Source organism: Globicephala melas, chromosome 6, assembly GCF_963455315.2.
Source record: "Globicephala melas chromosome 6, mGloMel1.2, whole genome shotgun sequence".
NCBI lineage: Eukaryota > Metazoa > Chordata > Mammalia > Artiodactyla > Delphinidae > Globicephala > Globicephala melas.
Window position 1 is genome coordinate 49,414,345 of NC_083319.1, and position 19,799 is coordinate 49,434,143.

Sequence of the window (19,799 nt, forward strand, 5' to 3'; positions counted from 1 at the left end):
AATGGAGAACGTTTTCTTGAAGGCTCCGCTTTGTCCCCCATGACATGTTCTCACTAAATATCACACTTCATGGCCGAGTTCAGATTACATCTTCCTTCCCTGCTCCAATACACAACCAACTTTATCTTACTTTCTCTACCTTATTTTCCCATTACTTCTGATGGAACAACTTCCATCTCTGAAAAGGAATCAGAGCATGTCCTTTAAGTATCTTTCCTCTTTCAATGTATTTTCATTTTTTATTACAGTTAATGTCTTGTTCAAAATTTATAGCAAACAAACCATCAGGAAGACAACATAAACACATACCACACATAACTTAGGAGGATGAAACAAAATTATAGGAAAAAAAATTATAAGAAATGAGAATGCTCCCTAAAGCCCACTGGAAAATAAATTCCCATTGAAGAGGTTGGTTTGAGCCCCTTTTAGAGTCTTACAGAAATCCCACTTAAATACACACAAAACAAATCTGGGAAGAAGCTCTTTTAAGGAATCAACAAAATACTAATTTACGCTACTGATATTTTTCTATGATGCAGCTCCCATAAGATGTCACATCCTAACTCAGGAGATAACTAACTTCAATAGCAGAAGTTTTCATAAGATCTTAGAATAGCATAATGCCAAATAAGAAGCCCTGCACATAAACTCTACCTACCTTGAATTTCTTGGAACTGTTTTGCAAGTCCAAGCTGGCTATGAGCCAGCTGTCCGAAGGTTCCTTGGCTGACCAAAGCAAGCGATCAAAGCTTTCATCATCAAATCTCACATAGAGGTTCAGCCGGCTGGGCTCTGATGGAGACCCCGAAGATGTGGCTATCTGGTAGACCAGTCGAAGGCAGCTCCATTCCTCAGTCTGTACATCAGAACTCAGCAGCACGGCTTTCTCCCCCTGCTTGGCAAAGGAGGTGTCCACGTAAATGTAATGGCCTGGAAGGAGAAAGGGACACAGAGAAGAGATCAATCTTCTGCTCACAACTCAGGAAAATACACAACTGTGGTCCAGTAAATCTGAGGGCAGATACTGCCTGCAGATGCATTTTGTGGGGCCACTGAATGTTGCCTGAACATGGGGTCTCTGCTTCTGGTGAAAAATTAGAAGGTCCAGTAACACTGAGGCTACTTGCACATGACACATGACAATAACAATCCAGAGCTGAGTAGTGCTGCCTCTTCAGAGGTGGTATGCGGGCTCCATTTTGCCATAATCCCCACTACTCCCTATAACCTTCTGACATTGAAGCCAAGTATCTGTTGCCTATTATCACCTTCTAACAGGCCCATTTAGTACATTGCATTCATCTTCCTGGTCCCCATAGGCATATGAGTTTGAGAACCCAGGCTAAGGGGCTTCAGAATCTGGAGGAGCAGCATTCCTCTACTGGAGTCAGAAAGTCTCCCTTCCCTTTCCATAGCTCCCCTCATCCCTAATGACTCAATCTGCATTTGACTTGCCTCATTATTGTAGATTAAATTGATTTGGTTACCTTAGATCTTAGAGCCTAGGCAGAAAACGTTCATTGCAAGTTCATTAGGCATAAGACTCTCCTCCTCTAGACTCTTCCACGACCGAATCTCATAGTTCTGATAACTAAGTGAGAAAGTACGTGCAAAACATGTAGGACAGGGCTTGGAAATCAGTAGACACACTGGGCCCAGCAAGCATTATTTCCCTCTCCTCCCTTGTCCCCTTCCTCGCTCCCTCCTTCCTCCCCTTCCCTTCTGTCCTCCCCTTCCCTTTTCTCCCATCCCTCTCCACTCCCTCCTCCTTTCCTTTCCCTCTTTCACTCCCCCTCCCTCCTCCTGCCCCCTCTCCCCTCATCCTCCTAATATGGACAAGGGGTGCTCTGCTGGCTACAGCAGGCTGTAAAACAGCATTTCTATGACCAAAAAAAGGGGTTGGAACCGAGAATTCTCACTTGAGCCTTCCAAGTCTAACTCTGGTCGTTGGCTTCCTTAACACTGATCTGATCTGCCTGTGGGTCTTGGGGACCCTCTGCCTTTCTGACCTGAACCCTCATGCTTGCTCAGAGGTTCCCACATTCGTGGCCAGCATCTAATAGGCAGTCTTCTGTCATGTGACCACCCACCCTACCCCTTGCATTTGGGGCTTCCCAACACTAAATTCTTACTGGAAAGGCCCTAAAAGGCCTCTTTGCTTGATGTTCTTCAGCCCCTCTTCCCACACTTGCTGCCCCAAATGCTCATCCCAGCCCCATCCTGTGGCAAGTGCAGACAGGCCAGTGGCAGCTCAGCTGATGACCTCCCTCACAGTTAAGGAACAGTTAGGGCGTTGACTTCAAGGAGCCTCACTTGCCTGTGGAAGCTTTCAAGATCAAGATCTATCTCCAGCTGGCAGTCTTCTCAACATAGCAACTACCCACTGGGTGCAAATACAACTGCTTCTAGATGCCAACCCAGGCACCCTCTGTGGATAAACCTGGCCCTTGCAGTAATCACCAGCAACACCATTACCGTCTAGGTACAGCGAACACTCATGAACCAGGTGCTGCTTTAAGTGCTTCACATATATTTACTAGCTGTGGGGTTTGTTGGGTTTTGAAGCACTAACTAAGCTGGGGTTCTTTTTTTTTTTTTTTGCGGTACGCGGGCCTCTCACTGCTGTGGCCTCTCCCATTGCGGAGCACAGGCTCCAGACGCGCAGGCTCAGCGGCCATGGCTCACGGGCCCAGCCGCTCCGCGGCGTGTGGGATCCTCCTGGACCGGGGCACGAACCCGTGTCCCCTGCATGGGCTGGCGGACTCTCAACTGCTGCGCCACCAGGGAAGCCCCTAGCTGGGGTTCTTGATGCCAACCCTTTTTTGAAACATAATGTTGCTTCATTATGACACGAGGGAATGAATAAGCACCATCCTCCTTGTCCCACCCTGCTATTACCCCAAAAGAAGGGACTCTAAGCAGACTGGTAGTGGGGTGGGGTGGAGATGGGAATTGATGGAGATTCCTGAGAGCACTTCGAACCTTTTCTGAGGAAGTAGAGGGTTGGTACATAGGATATAAAAGAAGAAAGAAACAAAGAAAGTCCGTGCTGTGTCCTATGGATGTTTACATTGCTTGCCAACTTGGTTGCCGTACGAGGCCCACTTCTCCCTGGGGCACTTGCCCAATTTCTTTCCCTCCTTCCTTTCCCCATTCTAGAAAGGAACAACTCACAGCAGGGCCTCTCAAACTTGAGCCCAGAGTCACCTGGAGGGCTTGTTCAAACCCAGATTACTGGGCCCACTCCTAGAGTTTCCAATCCAGTAGGTCTGGGGTGATGCTGCACATCTAACAGACCGCATTTCTGAAAAGTTCCAGGTAATGCCGATGCTGCTGGTCTGTGGGTCACAATTTGAGAACCACTGATTTACACATCTGACAGAGAAACAGGACTCATTCTCAGGACACTTCTTATCTATCAAAGAAAGGTCAGGCATGTAAGTACTGATAGTATGCAAAGGAGGGAGGAAATAGTTTTACATGGAGGTAGAACTCAAACTTAAGTAAATGTGTGTTATAGTAGGCTCAATGAGTACATCTACTGGTGATTATCTTGATTTTTCAGTGAATGCCATAAAACAATCTTTCTTGACATAATCTTTTATTATATCAGATTTTATTATAAGCATATGCTAATGCTCTTATGTTAAAAGCCTTTGAGAACACACAGTATATAAAATGTATTATTTTAAATACCATGATGTTATACAGTATGAAAGTTAATGCTATTTATTGAGTGATTTTGACATCTTGGCCATAAATATTGGCTGTTTCAAATTATTGAGATTCTGCATGCAAATTACAGAACTCAAAATCGCTCTTAGGTCATGCTGTGTGGATATGCCTATTAGCTGCATTACAGTCCATCCAAAGATTTATCCACCCAAGTGATTTTGCATCCACTTAGCTGAATAATGCATTTTCCTAGATCAAATAACTAGCTCAAGAGCTACCCACCTCCACTACCACTGCCAATCTCAAAACAGATTTTCTTAGTTAATCACTACAGTTTTTTTTTTTTGCTCAGCCTAGATATAGCCTCAGAATCCTTCTAAATACAGTGTTCCATGTAATCACTACCAATTAATCTGAACTGGCACCTAAGCTGGAACTATTTCTTATCCTTGCTTGTGGTCAGATTACATCTTGTGGTCATATTAGAGCCAAATTGAACTAAAAGGAATGTGGCACATTTTGAAGAGCTTTTAGAAAATTAAGAAAGAATGAGGAAGATACTGATATCAGGGATGGTGACTTTCCCTGGACTGCCACTAATAAAATTGCTATTCTAGAAAAAAATGATAATGTTTTTGGTGAGGTGTTTATTTCTCTTACTTTATTAAAAATAATCATTTCAATAAACAAATGGGACCTAATCAAACTTACAAGCTTTTGCACAGCAAAAGAAACCATAAACAAAATGAAAAGACAACCTACAGAATGGGAGAAAATATTTGCAAACAATGCGACTGACAAGGACTTAATTTCCAAAATATACAAACAACTCATACAACTCAATAACAACAAAAAAACCCAAACAACCCAATCAAAAAATGGGCAGAAGACCTAAAAGGACATTTCTCCAAAGAAACATACAGATGGCCAGTAGGCACATGAAAAGCTGTTCAACATCACTAATTAGAGAAACGCAAATCAAAACTACAATGAGGTACCACCTGCCACCGATCAGAAAGTCTACAAATAGAGAGGACCTTCAAGATGGTGGAAGAGTAAGACGTGGAAATCACCTTCCTCTCCACAGATATATCAGAAATACATCTACATGTGGAACAGCTCCTACAGAACACCTGCTGAACGCTGGCAGAAGACCTCAGACCTCCCAAAAGGCAAGAAACTCCCCACGTACCTGGGTAGGGCAAAAGAAAAAAGAAAAAACAGAGGCAAAAGAATAGGGACGGGACCTGCACCAGTGGGAGGGAGCTGTGAAGGAGGAAAGGTTTCCACACACTAGAAGCCCCTTTGCGGGCGGAGACTGCGGGTAGCGGGAGGGAAGCTTCGGAGCCGCGGAGGAGAGCGCAGCAACAGGGGTGCGGAGGGCAAAGCGGAGAGATTCCCGCACAGAGGATCGGTGCCAACCGGCACTCACCAGCCCGAGAGGCTTGTCTGCTCACCCGCCGGGGCGGGCGGGGCTGGGAGCTGAGGTTCGGGCTTCGGTCGGAGCGCAGGGAGATGACTGGGGTTGGCGGTGTGAACACAGCCTGAAGGGGGCTAGTGCGCCACAGCTAGCCGGGAGGGAGTCCGGGGAAGAGTCTGGACCTGCTGAAGAGGCAAGAGACTTTTTCTTGCTTTATTGTTTCCTGGTGCGCGAGGAGAGGGGATTCAGAGCGCTGCTTAAAGGAGCTCCAGAAACGGGCGTGAGCCGCGGCTAACGGTGCAGACCCCAGAGACGGGCATGAGACGCTAAGGCTGCTGCTGCCGCCACCAAGAAGCTTATGTGCAAGCACAGGTCACTATCCACAGCTCCCCTCCTGGGAGCCTGTGTAGCCCGCCACTGCCAGGTTCCTGGGATCCAGGGACAACTTCCCCGGGAGAACGCACAGCACGCCTCAGGCTGGTGCAATGTCACGCTGGCCTCTGCCGCCGCAGGCCCGCCCCGCACTCCGTGCCCCTCCCTTCCCCGTGGCCTGAGTGAGCCAGAGCCCCCGAATCAGCGACTCCTTTAACCCCGTCCTGTCTGGACGAAGAACAGATGCCCTCAGGCGACCTACACGCAGAGATGAGTCCAAATCCAAAGCTGAACCCCCAGACCTGTGCGAACAAAGAAGAGAAAGGGAAATCTCTCCCAGCAGCCTCAGGAGCAGCGGATTAAAGCTCCACAATCAACTTGATGTACCCTGTATCTGTGGAATACCTGAATACACAATGAATCATCCCAAATTGAGGAGGTGGACTTTGGGAGCAAGAATGTATATATATATTTTCCCCTTTTTCTCTTTTTGTGAGTGTGTATGTGTATGCTTCTGTGTGTGATTTTGTATGTATAGCTTTGCTTTTACCATTTGTTCTAGGGTTATGTCTGTCCTTTTTTTGTGTATAGTTTTTAGCACTTGTTATCATTGGTGGATTTGTTTTTTGGTTTGGTTACTCTCTTCTTTCTTTCTTTTTTTTTATTACTTAAAAAGTTTTTTAAAATTATTTTTTATTTTACTAATTTTATTTTATTTTACTTAATTTTATTTATTTTATATTATCTTCTTCTTTCTTTTTTTTCTCCCTTTTATTCTGAGCCATGTGGATGAAAGGCTCTTGGTGCCCTAGCCAGGCGTCAGGGCTGTGCCACTGAGGTGGAAGAGACAAGTTCAGGACACTGGTCCACAAGAGACCTCCCAGCTTCACGTAATATCAAACGGCAAAAATCTCCCAGAGATCTCCATCTTAACGCCAAGACCCAGCTCCACTCAACGGCCAGCAATCAACAGTGCTGGACACCCCATGACAAACAACTAGCAAGACAGCAACACAACCCCATCCATTAGCACAGAGGCTGCCTAAAATCATAATAAGGCCATAGACACCCCAAAACACACCACCAGACGTGGACCTGCCCACCAGAAAGACAAGATCCAGCCTTATCCACCAGAACACAGGCACCAGTCCCCTCCACTAGGAAGCCTCCAAAACCTACTGAACCAACCTTAGCCACTGGGCACAGACAACAAAAACAATGGGAACTACAAACCTGCAGCCTGCGAAAAGGACACCCCAAACACAGTAAGTTAAGCAAAATGGGAAGAGAGAGAAACACACAGCAGATGAAGGAGAAAGGTAAAAACCCAACAGATGTAACAAATGAAGAAGAAATAGGCAGTCTACCTGAAAAATAATTCAGAATAAAGGTGGTAAAAATGATCCAAAATCTTGGAAATAGAATGGAGAAAATATAAGAAACATTTAACAAGGAACTAGAAGAACTAAAGAGCAAACAAACAGGGATGAACAACACGATAAATGAAATTTAAAATTCTCTAGAAGGAATCAATCACAGAATAATTGAGGAAGAAGAACGGATAAGTGACCTGGAAGATAAAATAGTGGAAATAACTACTGCAAAGCAGAATAAAGAAAAAAGAATGAAGAGAATTGAGGACAGTCCCAGAGACCTCTGGGACAACATTAAACACACCAACATTCAAATTATAGGGGTTCCAGAAGAGGAAGAGAAAAAGAAAGGGACTGAGAAAATATTTGAAGAGATTATAGTTGAAAACTTCCCTAATATGGGAAAGGAAATAGTTAATCAAGTCCAGGAAGCACAGAGAGTCCCATACAGGATAAATCCAAGGAGAAATACGCCAAGACACATAGTAATCAAACTATCAAAAATTAAGTACAAAGAAAACATATTAAAAGCAGCAAGGGAAAAACAACAAATAACACACAAGGGAATCCCCATAAGGTTAACAGCTGATCTTTCAGCAGAAACTCTGCAAGCCAGAAGGGAGTGGAAGGACATATTTAAAGTGATGAAGGAGAAAAACCTACAACCAAGATTACTCTACCCAGCAAGGATCTCATTCAGATTTGATGGAGAAGTTAAAACCTTTACAGACAAGCAAAAGCTAAGAGAATTTAATACCACCACCAGCTTTACAAGAAATGCTAAAGGAACTTCTCTAGTCAGGAAACACAAGAGAAAGAAAAGACCTACAATAACAAACTCAAACAATTAAGAAAATGGTAATAGGAACATACATATCGATAATTACCTTAAAGGTAAATGGATTAAATGCTCCAACCAAAAGACACAGACTGGGAGAATGGATACAAAAACAACACCCGTATATACACTGTCTACAAGAGACCCACTTCAGACCTAGGGACACATACAGACTGAAAGTGAGGGGATGGAAAGAGATATTCCATGCAAATGGAAATCAAAAGAAAGCTGGAGTAGCAATTCTCATATCAGACAAAATAGACTTTAAAACAAAGACTATTTATTACAAGAGACAAAGAAGGACATTACATAATGATCAAGGGATCAATCCAAGAAGGAGATATAACAATTGTAAATATTTATGCACCCAACATTGGAGCATCTCAATACATAAGGCAAATACTAACAGCCATAAAAGAGGAAATTGACAGTAACACAATCACAGTAGGGGACTTTAACACCCCACTTTCACCAATGGACACATCATCCAAATGAAAATAAATAAGGAAACACAAGCTTTAAATGACATTTTAAACAAGATGGACTTAATTGATATTTATAGGACATTCCAGCCTAAAACAACAGAATACACATACTTCTCAACTGCTTATGGAACAGTCTCCAGGATAGATCAAATCTTGGGTCACAAATCAAGCCTTGGTAAATTTAAGAAAATTGAAATTGTATCAAGTGTCTTTTCCAACCACAATGCTATGAGACTAGATATCAATTACAGGAAAAAATCTGTAAGAAATACAAACACATGGAGGCTAAACAATACACTACTTAATAACCAAGAGGTCACTGAGGAAGTCAAAGAGGAAATAAAAAAATAACTAGAAAAAAATGACAATGAAAACACGATGACCCAAAATCTATGGGATGCAGCAAAAGGAGTTCTAGGAGGGAAGTTTATAGCAATACAATCCTACCTTAAGAAACAAGAAACATCTCAAATAAACAACCTAATCTTACACCTAAAGCAATTAGAGAAAGAAGAACAAAAACCCCCAAAGTTAGCAGAAGGAAAAAAATCATAAAGATCGGATCAGAAATAAATGAAAATGAAATGAAGGAAATGGTAGCAAAGATCAATAAAACTAAAAGCTGGTTCTTCGAGAAGATAAAATTGATAAACCATTAGCCAGACTCATCAAGAAAAAAAGGGAGAAGACTCAAATCAACAGAATTAGAAATGAAAAAGGAGAAATAACAACTGACACTGTAGAAATACAAAGGATCATGAGAGATTACTACAAGCAACTCTATGCCAATAAAATGGACAACCTGGAAGAAATGGACAAATTCTTAGAAATGCAAAACGTTCCGAGACTGAACCAGGAAGAAATAGAAAATATGAACAGACCAATCACAAGCACTGAAATTTAAACTGTGATTAAAAATATTCCAACAATCAAAAGCCCAGGACCAGATGGCTTCACAGGCGAATTCTATCAAGCATTTAGAGAAGAGCTAACACCTATCCTTCTCAAACTCTTCCAAAATATAGCAGAGGGAGGAACGCTCCCAAACTCATTCTACGAGGCCACCATCACCCTGATACCAAAACCAGACAAAGATGTCACAAAGAAAGAAAACTACAGGCCAATATCATTGATGAACATAGATGCAAAAATCCTCAACAAAATACTAGCAAACAGAATCCAACAGCACATGTAAAGGATCATACACCATGATCAAGTGGGGTTTATTCCAGGAATGCAAGGATTCTTCAATATATGCAAATCAATCAATGTGATACACAATATTAACAATTCAAGGAGAAAAACCAAATGGTCATCTCAATATATGCAGAGAAAGCTTTTGACAAAATTCAGCACCCATTTATGATAAAAAACCCTCCAGAAAGTAGGAATAGAGGGAATTTTCCTGAACATAATGAAGGCCATATATGACAAACCCACAGCCAACATCATCCTCAATGGTGAAAAACTGAAACCATTTCCACTAAGATCAGGAACAAGACAAGGTTGCCCACTCTCACAACTATTGTTCAACATAGTTTTGGAAGTTCTGGCAAAGCAATCAGAGAAGAGAAAGAAATAAAAGGAATCCAGATTGGAAAAGAAGAAGTAAAGCTGTCACTGTGTGCGGATGACATGATACTATACATAGAGAATCCTAAAGATGCTACCAGAAAACTACTAGAGCTAATCAGTGAATTTGGTAAGTAGCAGGATACAAAATTAATGCACAGAAATCTCTTACATTCCTATACACTAATGATGAAACATCTGAAAATGAAATTAAGAAAACACTCCCATTTACCATTGCAACAAAAAGAATAAAATACCTAGGAATAAACCTACCTAAGGAGACAAAACACCTGTATGCAGAAAATTATAAGACACTGATGAAAGAAATTAAAGATGATACAAGTAGATGGAGAGATATACCATGTTCTTGGATTGGAAGAATCAACATTGTGAAAATGACTCTACTACCCAAAGCAATCAACAGATTCAATGCAATCCCTATCAAACTACCACTGGCATTTTTCACAGAACCACAGCTAAAAATTTCACAATTTGTATGGAAGCACAAAAGACCCCAAATAGCCAAAGCAATCTTGAGAAAGAAAATCGGAGCTGGAGGAATCAGGCTCCCTGACTTCAGAGTATACTACAAAGCTACAGTAATCAAAACAGTATGGTACTGACACAAAAACAGAAATATAGATCAACAGAAAAGGATAGAAAGCCCAGAGATAAACCCATGCACATATGGCCACTTTATCTTTGATAAAGGAGGCAAGAATATACAATGGGGAAAAGACAGCCTCTTCAATAAGTGGTGCTGGGAAAACTGGACAGCTACATGTAAAAGAATGAAATTACAACACTCCCTAACACCATACACAAAAATAAACTTAAAATGGATTAAAGACCTAAATGTAAGGCCAGACACTATCAAACTCTTAGAGGAAAACATAGGCAGAACACTCTATGACATAAATCACAGCAAGATCCTTTTTGACCCACCTCCTAGAGAAATGCAAATAAAAATAAAAATAAACAAATGGGACCTAATGAAAATTAAAAGCTTTTGCACAGCAAAGGAAACCATAAACAAGATGAAACAAAACCCTCCGAATGGGAGAAAGTATTTGCAACTGAAGCAACTGACAAAGGATTAATCTCCAAAATTTGCAAGCTGCTCATGCAGCTCAATATCAAAAAAACAAACAACCCAATCCAAAAATGGGCAGAATACCTAAATAGACATTTCTCCAAAGAAGATATACAGATTGCCAGCAAACACATGAAAGAATTCTCAACATCGTTATTCATTAGAGAAATGCAAATCAAAACTACAATGAGATATCATCTCACACCAGTCAGAATGGCCATCATCAAAAAATCTACAAACAATAAATGCTGGAGAGGGTGTGGAGAAAAGGGAACCCTCTTGCTCTTGGGAAGTATTCCTTGGGTGGGAATGTAAATTGATACAGCCACTATGGAGAACAGTATGGAGGTTCCTTAAAAACTAAAAATAGAACTACCATACGACCCAGCAATCCCACTACTGCACATATACCCTGAGAAAACCATAATTCAAAAAGAGTCATGTACCAAAATGTTCATTGCAGCTCTATTTATAATAGCCAGGACATGGAACCTACCTAAGTGTCCATCAACAGATGAATGGACAAAGAAGATGTGGCACATATATACAATGGAATATTACTCAGCCATAAAAATAAACGAAATTGAGTTATTTGTATTGAGGTGGATGGACCTAGAGTCTGTCATACAGAGTGAAGTAAGTCAGAAAGAGAAAAACAAATACCATATGCTAACACACATATATAGAATTAAAAAAAAAAAAAGAAAAGTTCTGAAGAACCTAGGGGCAAGATGGGAATAAAGACACAGACCTACTAGAGAATGGACTTGAGGATACAGGGAGGGGGAAGGGTAAGCTGGGATAAAGTGAGAGAGTGGCATGGACATATATACACTACCAAACCTAAAATAGATAGCTAGTGGGAAGCAGCCACATAGCACAGGGAGATCAGCTCGGTGCTTTGTGACCACCTAGAGGGGTGGGATAGGGAGGGTGGGAGGGAGGAAGATGCAATAGGGAAGAGATAGGGGGACATATGTATACGTATAACTGATTCACTTTTTTATAAAGCAGAAACTATCACACCATTGTAAAGCAATTATACTCCAATAAAGATGTTAAAAAAATGTCTATAAATAAGTAATGCTGGAGAGGGTGTAGAGAAAAGGGAACCCTCCTACATTGTTGGTGGGAATCTAAGTTGATGAAGCCACTATGGAAAAAAGTATGAAGTTTCCTCAAAAAACTAAAAATAGAATTACCATATGATCCAGCAGTGCCACTCCTGGGCATATATATGGACAAAACTATAATTCAGAAAGATATATGCACCCCTATGTTCATAGCAGGACTATTCACAATAGCCACGACATGGAATCAAGCTAAATGTCCATTGATAGATGAGTGGATAAAGAAAATGTGTTATTTATATACAATGGAATACTACTCAGCCATATGTAGTATGGCTACTTTGCAGCAACATGGATGCAACTAGAGATTATCATACTAAGTGAAGTAAGACAGACAGAGAAAGACAACTACCATATGATATCACTTATATGTGGAATCTAAAATATGATACAAATGAACGTATCTATGAAATCGAAACAGATTCACAGACATAGAGAACAGACTTGTGGTTGTCAAGGGGGAGGGATTGACTGGGAGTCTGGGGTTAGCCGATACAAACTATTACATATAGAATGGATAAACAACAAGGACCTACTGTATAGCACAGGGAACTATATTCAATATCCTGAGATAAATCATAATGGAAAAGAATATTTTAAAATGTGTATATATGTATAACAATCATTTTGTTGTTCAGCAGAAATTAACACAACATTGTAATCAACTATACTTCAATTAAAGAAAAAAAAAAAGAAAAAAATCATTTCACCACTTAGTTAATGAAGTTTCCTCTGTGTATGAAATATTTCATTTATTCCATCCTAATGAGATTGACAGCTGGAATTTAATCTTGGACATAATTTACATACAATAAAATTCACCCTTTTAATGCAGTTCAGTGTTTTTTAGTATACTCACAAAGTTGTGCAACCATTACCACTATCTATTTTCAGAATCTTTTCATCCCCCCCAAAGGAAATTCCATACTCATTAATAGTCATTCCTCATTTTTCCCTCCCCCTAGCCTCTGGAAACCACGAATCTACTTTCTGTGTATATGGATTTACCTATACTGGAAATTCCATATGAATGGAATTATATAATACGTGGTCTTTTGTGACTGACTTCTTTCACTTAGCACAGTGTTTTTGAGGTTTATTATGTTGTAGCATATATCAAAATTTCATTCATTTTTTTTTTTTTCTTTTTTTGTGGTACGTGGGCCTCTCACTGCTGTGGCCTCTCCCATTGCAGAGCACAGGCTCCAGACGCACAGGCTCAGCGGCCATGGCTCACGGGCCCAGCCGCTCCGCGGCATGTGGGATCTTCCCGGACCGGGGCACAAACCAGTGTCCCCTGCATCGGCAGGCGGATTCTCAACCACTGCACCACCAGGGAAGCCCCTCATTCTTTTTTGAAGCTGAATAATATTCTATTTTATGGATATATCACTATTATTTATCCCCTCATCAGTTGGACATTTGTGTTGTTTCTACTTTTGATTAATATTAACAATGCTAATATGAACATTTTTGTGCAACTTTTTATGTAGACATAAGTTTCAATTCCCTTAGGTATATGCTTAGGAGTGAAATTGTTAGGTCATATGGTAACTCTACATTTAACCCTTTGAGGAGCTGCCAAACTGTTTTCTGAAGTGGCAACACCATTTACATGTCTACTAACAGCGTATGAGAGTTCAACTTCTCTACATGTTCACCAACACTTGTTACTGTCCATCTTTAAAAAAATTATTACAGCCATCCTAGTAGATGTGAAGTGGTATCTAATAGTGCTTTTGATTTGCATTTTTCTAATGGCTAATGATGTAGAACATCTTTTCATGTGCCTATAGGCCATTTATGTATCTTCTTTGGAGAAATGTCTATTTAAGTCCTTTGCTCATTTAAAAAAATTGGGTTATTTATCTTTTTCTTGTTATAAGAGATTCTACATAATCTGGATACTAGATTTTATCAGACACATGATTTGCAAATATTTTTTTCCCATTCTGTAGGTTGTCTTTTCGCTTTCTTAATGGTCTTCTTTGAAGTACAGAAGTTTTTAATTTTGATGAAGTCCAATTTTCTATTTTTTCTTTGGTTGTGTGTACTTTTGGTGTCATAACTAGGAATTAATTGTTTAATTTAAGGTCATGAAGGTTTACACCTATGTTTTCCTCTAAGAGTTTATAGTTTTAGCTCTTACATTTAGGTCTTTGATATATTTTGAGTTAATTTTTGCCCATTAAATTGTCTGGACACTTCCGTTGAAAATCAATTAAGCATAGATATAAAGGTTTATTTCTGACCTGTCAGTTCTAGTCCATTGATCTATGTCTATCCTTATGCCACTACCACACAGTCTTGCTTACTATAGCTTTGTAGTAACTTTGAAAATGAGAAGTGTGAGCCTTCTGACTTCATTCTTATTTTTCAAGACTGTTTTGACTATTCTGGGTCCCTTGCATTTCCATATGCACCTAAAGATCAGGATAGGATAGGGTAAGTTAAAATACCACAAAGTTCACTGTTCTTACTGATACTCAATCCTTTTCCTTGAATAAATGTTTATGGGGAGAGGATTTTCTGAAGTCCTTACTCTACCATTCCTGCAGACATCACTCCATTTCCCAACTTTTTAACCAGTAAGAATAGAAAACAATGCTTCAGAGATGTTAAACACAAACAAGAAAAAGGCAAAGGATGGCAGAAATCACATGTGGACTGGGTTGTTGACTATGATGCATGGGGCCAAGGGTCTGGGGGAGATTTACTAGCCACAGTGTTGGAAACATGATGACAGGAGGGGAGGGAAGGACCCTTTTCAAATACTACTGCTTAGGTAATTTGAACTAATTTATGAGATAGTTATTGGAAATGATAAAATCTTTATAAGGGGTCAGAAAAGGTCCATAAACTTCCAAACAGATTTTTTTTTAAAGTCAGCAGTCAAAACCAATAATTAAACCATCCTGCCAGAATGGACAGGCTCCACATGCCTCAGGGTCTGAAGGTGTCTTCTAGTCACATGCAGGCATCAGAAAACAACAGAAAAGGCTTTTCTGTTCCAGTGAAGGCAGACATAAAAACTGAGTCTTGAGGTCATCCTCAAATGCTACACATATCTGCACAGCTCGAGCTCAATGTATTAATGACTTCTATTAGCCAAGCCACAGTGTGATGGGACTAAATCCCAGGCCATCACTATGGTGGTATGGCCAGGGCATAAATCACGAGGGACTTCTTGGTATCCCTGCAACTCTTTTTGCTAATGAATGTACTGGCATTCAGGTGTGATAATCATGCTGGGGTGGCCATATGGAACAGTGGTTGCAAAGCATAACCTTGGCTTAAAACTTCATCGTGCATATGCTAAATGCATCATCAGTCTCTTTACCTGCAAAATGGGAATAATAAACAGTGGAGTCCTATTACATATACATTCAATATTTGAGAAATCACTCAGTATACTTAGAAAATGACAAACCAACTAAAGCACTCCAACCAGTGCAATACATACATACTTGTATGAAATAGGTTTTTCATACGAATAGCCACTAAATGAAATTTATTTTATGTATTTCAACACAAAAAGGAAAATCGGCTGTGTTGTACATAGAAATGGTATAACATATAGAAAACCATGTATGCTATACTCTGTGTAATTTAAGGAACTTTCAAGGGCAATTTTGACGGTATCCAATTTTCACTTTTCATGCTGACTTTAGAATGTAAAGCTCAAGTGAGAAATGATTTCATATCTACAGAGTTGTTGTGGAAACCTGATGAAAATGATATATATAAAAATGCCTTGTAAAGTGTAATGTTAATCGTTAATTATTTCTCTTCTCATCATGGCGGCAGGGGTGGGGGGAGTCCTTTAGTTGTTCAACAGAAAGAAATTTATATTGTCTTCTTACTTTTTTTCCACTATGGTTCAGAGGTGATATTCGTTCAGGTAACAGACCAGCAGCACATTCACAATGCTGACATGAGAACAGTCTTCATTCTTTTCAACCTAATTGACTCTGCTGTTGAAATCTACACGTTTGTCCTCTTGAGTACTAGGGCTCTCCTGGCTGCCCATCCTCAGCAGTTCCCATCCTCACAGCTAAGCCCCATGGCTCTCACCCAGGATTAACCACCATCTGAAGTAGAATTCAATATATTTACCCCTGATATCGTTCTGGCTGAAACCTTGTGACCCAGGTCTGATAATGCTGCCTACATCTGTTTGTTTAGTTCTTAGTGTCTCGCATGTGTAAGACAAGGACACTGCCTTCTTTTTGGCAGCTTCCTTCCCAGGGCTGAAGTCCAGTCCCTGAACTCAGGCAAGGATCTTCTTGCCAGATTTCCTGAATGCCCTACTGCCTGCCTGTCTGGATTGGGCCCTGTCTGTGGAAGCAGAGTGGTTAAAACTCTGTGGCTATCACTCCAGCCAGATATTGGTTGAAATCCCAAACACACTACTTACAAATCATGTCACTTTCAGCCAGTCACATATGCTGAGACTCACTTTCTTCACAGGTAAAATGAGGATGCTAAATACCGACTTTGCAGAGTTTTAAAGAAGATTAAATAAGATTAGCTCTTAGCACAGTGTCCAAGGGCATGTGGTAAGCTCTTAATGAATGTTAGGTCTTATTTTTCCAAAGATCTGATCAGCATGATTTTCCTGATGGCTAGCCCATCTCATCTTCTCATACCGGACCTCCCTGATATTAACTGCTACTAGTTCTGCCTGCTGCCTATTGTCTTGCCCTTCTGACACCGACTTCTGCCCACTGTATGGAAGATCCATGTGCAGCTGCATCCATTCTCCCTAGTGCCTGCTCTACTACTCTGGGCACATCTTTTTCTAGGTTCCAGCCCCTCCCGGTCTGTCCCGTCCCATTGCCCAACTATATTTCCTGTTGGCTATCATCTTTAGGCTCCACCAGCTGATCAAATCAGCCTGGACAATAATACATGCAAAGCATCTGGCAAATGCTCATAAAGTATTTTGCAAAGAACCAGATTCCTTTCATGGAGAGAGGAGGCTTCCATTGCAACTGCATCCTGAATTATGTATCAGCCATCAGCTTACATTTAAAAGGAGTCTTGCTTTCTTTGCACATCAAAGACTTTGCAAAAATTAAAAAGTATAGAAAATGCAATGGGTACAGGGGTTCTCAAAAACAGTTGATTGTGTTATTAGAAAACAAATGGTATAGCATTCCCCAAATGTAAAAACTGTATTAAATATTTGTTAATCAGTCAGATTGACAATTATTTATAAATGTACTGGTTACCTCTGGCAGAAGAATGTTCTGTTCTGAAAATATCTAAGAAAAATCACAAATGTCTCTGACTTACATAAACTATTCTCACCTTCTGTTTGAAGTTTCCAACTTTACTATTATCCTCTGTAGTTGTTTAGTGAATCACTATATGAGTATAATTTTGATCATATGAAAATGAAGACAGCTTTCAAGAATTCATCTCGGACTTCCTGGTAGCACAGTGGTTAAGAATCTGCCTGCCAATGCAGGAGACACGGGTTTGATCCCTGGTCTGGGAAGATCCCACATGCCACGTAGCAAATAAGCCCGTGTGCCACAACTACTGAGGCTGAGCTCTAGAGACTGTGAGCCACAACTACTGAAGCCCACATGCTCCACAACAAGAGAAGCCACCGCAATGAGAAGCCCGCGCACCACAACAAAGAGCAGCCCCCGCTCGCCGCAACTAGAGAAAGCCCGCGCGCAGTAACGAAAGACCCAACACAACCAAAAATAAATTAATTAATTTTAAAAAAACAGAATTCATCTCAAATCATCTGTTAAGAAACAAAGTTCAAAGGGGACTAGCATTCATTGCACTGCAGGCACTAGGTTCTCGACATACATTCTTCTCTCTTAATCCTGACGAATGATCCTGTCAGGTGGGAATTATCACTTTACAAGGGAGGAAACAGAGCTTCACGAAGGCTAATTCAGCAGTCCAAGGTCACAGCTAGTAAGTGAAGGTTTGGCTCCGAGTCCATGCATTTCCCTCTGCTCTATGCTGCTTCCAAATATTTCCCTGTATGTCTCTTTATTAATTTACCTTTTCATGAGTGTACTAACCTTCCTATGTCAGGAGAGCAAAGTTTTCCTCCTTTTCCTTACACTGGGATCCTGAAGGGATGGATAGTTTTATATGGTAGCCCGTATAGACTTTTCTACAAATGCTATTCCTTTCCATAACACAGTAAGCAGATGAACTTTTCTATCACATTGCCTCACATCTAAAAGGGTTTTAAATACATAGTTTTCTAAAATTAGGGTATGCCTTATAACTGACCCACAGTAGGGCACCTTTCCCCCACCAAAAGGATGTTAACAAATCGATGGTTAGAATCAATGCATACAGGATAAGTTTTTGCACCTGCACTCTGGTTAGTGACAGTGGACAGAGAGACCCCACAGTCTTGGGCTCAGAGAACCCTAGCCAATTTCACCTATAAATATTGCTGGGAAGTGGGGAGCAGGGCAACATGGAAATGAAGGGTTTTCAAGCCACTCAGAGTGAGGGCAACATTGACAGACCAGAGACCTGTAAGTAAAAGGCACAGCCCAGAATTTCAACCCAGTGTCTTAATAAGTATTTACTAACTTATACAGAGCAGAAGGCACCATGTGTGTTTCTCATGGGTAATCCATTTCCATGCTGTATTTGGACCCCTAGGTGCCAGACGACAGGGTGCTCTGTACTGTCTAACATAAAACAAGTCCATCAGGCTCCCAATCTCCCTGCTGGGTTAGAAAGGATCACTCTACAAATTTTGCAAGTCACATCTGTTTTCAGTCAATGTTTTTAATGGGAATAGCTTCCTTTCTTCTTTCTTTTTGCCATATGAGGTCCTTAATAATGACACAGTTTCAAGAAACTTCTCGTTCCCATTCAATGGAACTGCACGAACCACCTGGCTTTTGGTTAGCTTCAGTGGATAAGGAGATGAATGAGGTTTAAGAGGCATGAGCTTAAATCTAAATCCTCCCAGAAATCAATATACCAAGGGTGGTTGATTTGTAGCACAACTTTATAGACAGGACCCGCTTCTGAAATGCAACTTATGGAATAATCTATAATTGAGAAGTGAGTAGCATTTGCAGTTTTATTTTGGTCCCAAGCGGTAAGAAACCCCTCCCAGAATGAAACCTTCCATGGTGCAGCAAAGAGGCTCTACCCTTTGTAGTAGTTTTGCTCCTACCTTCTACTTCTGGCTCTTCTCTGTGGGGATTTCCATCTTTGTTTGTCTCTTCAGGGTTTGTACTTCACTGGGTCTGGGTCTGGTTTCTCTGCCCTGATGAGTCTTCTTCATTGTGGCAGGAACTGCTAATTGCACACCCAGTATCTCTGCTTTCTCTCTAAAGAACCATAATTTGATGGGGCTGCCAATGTACCCAGCCACAACATTGCTGTTGCCATGCCACCCCTGTACGTGGAGGTGGCCAATGACTGAGTTCTAGACAGAGATGTAAGAGAAAGTTGTTGGATGGGGCTTCCAAGAAAGCTCCTTAAAGAGGGCCTCAGTCAGCTGGTCTGTCTCTTTTGTCCTTCTCCCTTCCTTCTTCTTCCTGTCTGAGGTGTGGATACAGCAGGTTGGAGCTGAGTGGCCATCACAAAACTAAGATGTGCAGAGGTAACCGACTCATTCCAGGTAGCCTGGGACTTCCCTGGTTTTAAAATGGAAAGTCTCATGTCTGGGGAACCCCTTCAGTCCCAGGCAAACCAACACAGTTGGTCAACCTAGCAGGCAACCCTGAGGATGGAAGCCATTGCTGTGTGTAGGGCAGAAACCCAGAAGGAGCTGGCTATTCTTACTTATATTGTCGAGTCTTCTAAACATTCTGACTTCCTACCTCTGCACT

The 19,799-nt window shown here is 41.0% G+C and overlaps 1 protein-coding gene across 3 annotated transcripts in view; it reads right to left on the minus strand.

The window, feature by feature from the left end:
- Positions 1 to 19,799, minus strand: part of MAMDC2 (MAM domain containing 2) — a 181,379-nt gene that overhangs the window by 82,943 nt on the left and 78,637 nt on the right. For all 3 annotated transcript variants that reach the window (XM_030877020.2, XM_060299972.1, XM_060299975.1), the window contains exon 5: positions 662 to 933. In XM_030877020.2, the coding sequence (XP_030732880.1) occupies positions 662 to 933 (272 nt within the window). The remainder of the gene's footprint in view (positions 1 to 661; positions 934 to 19,799) is intronic.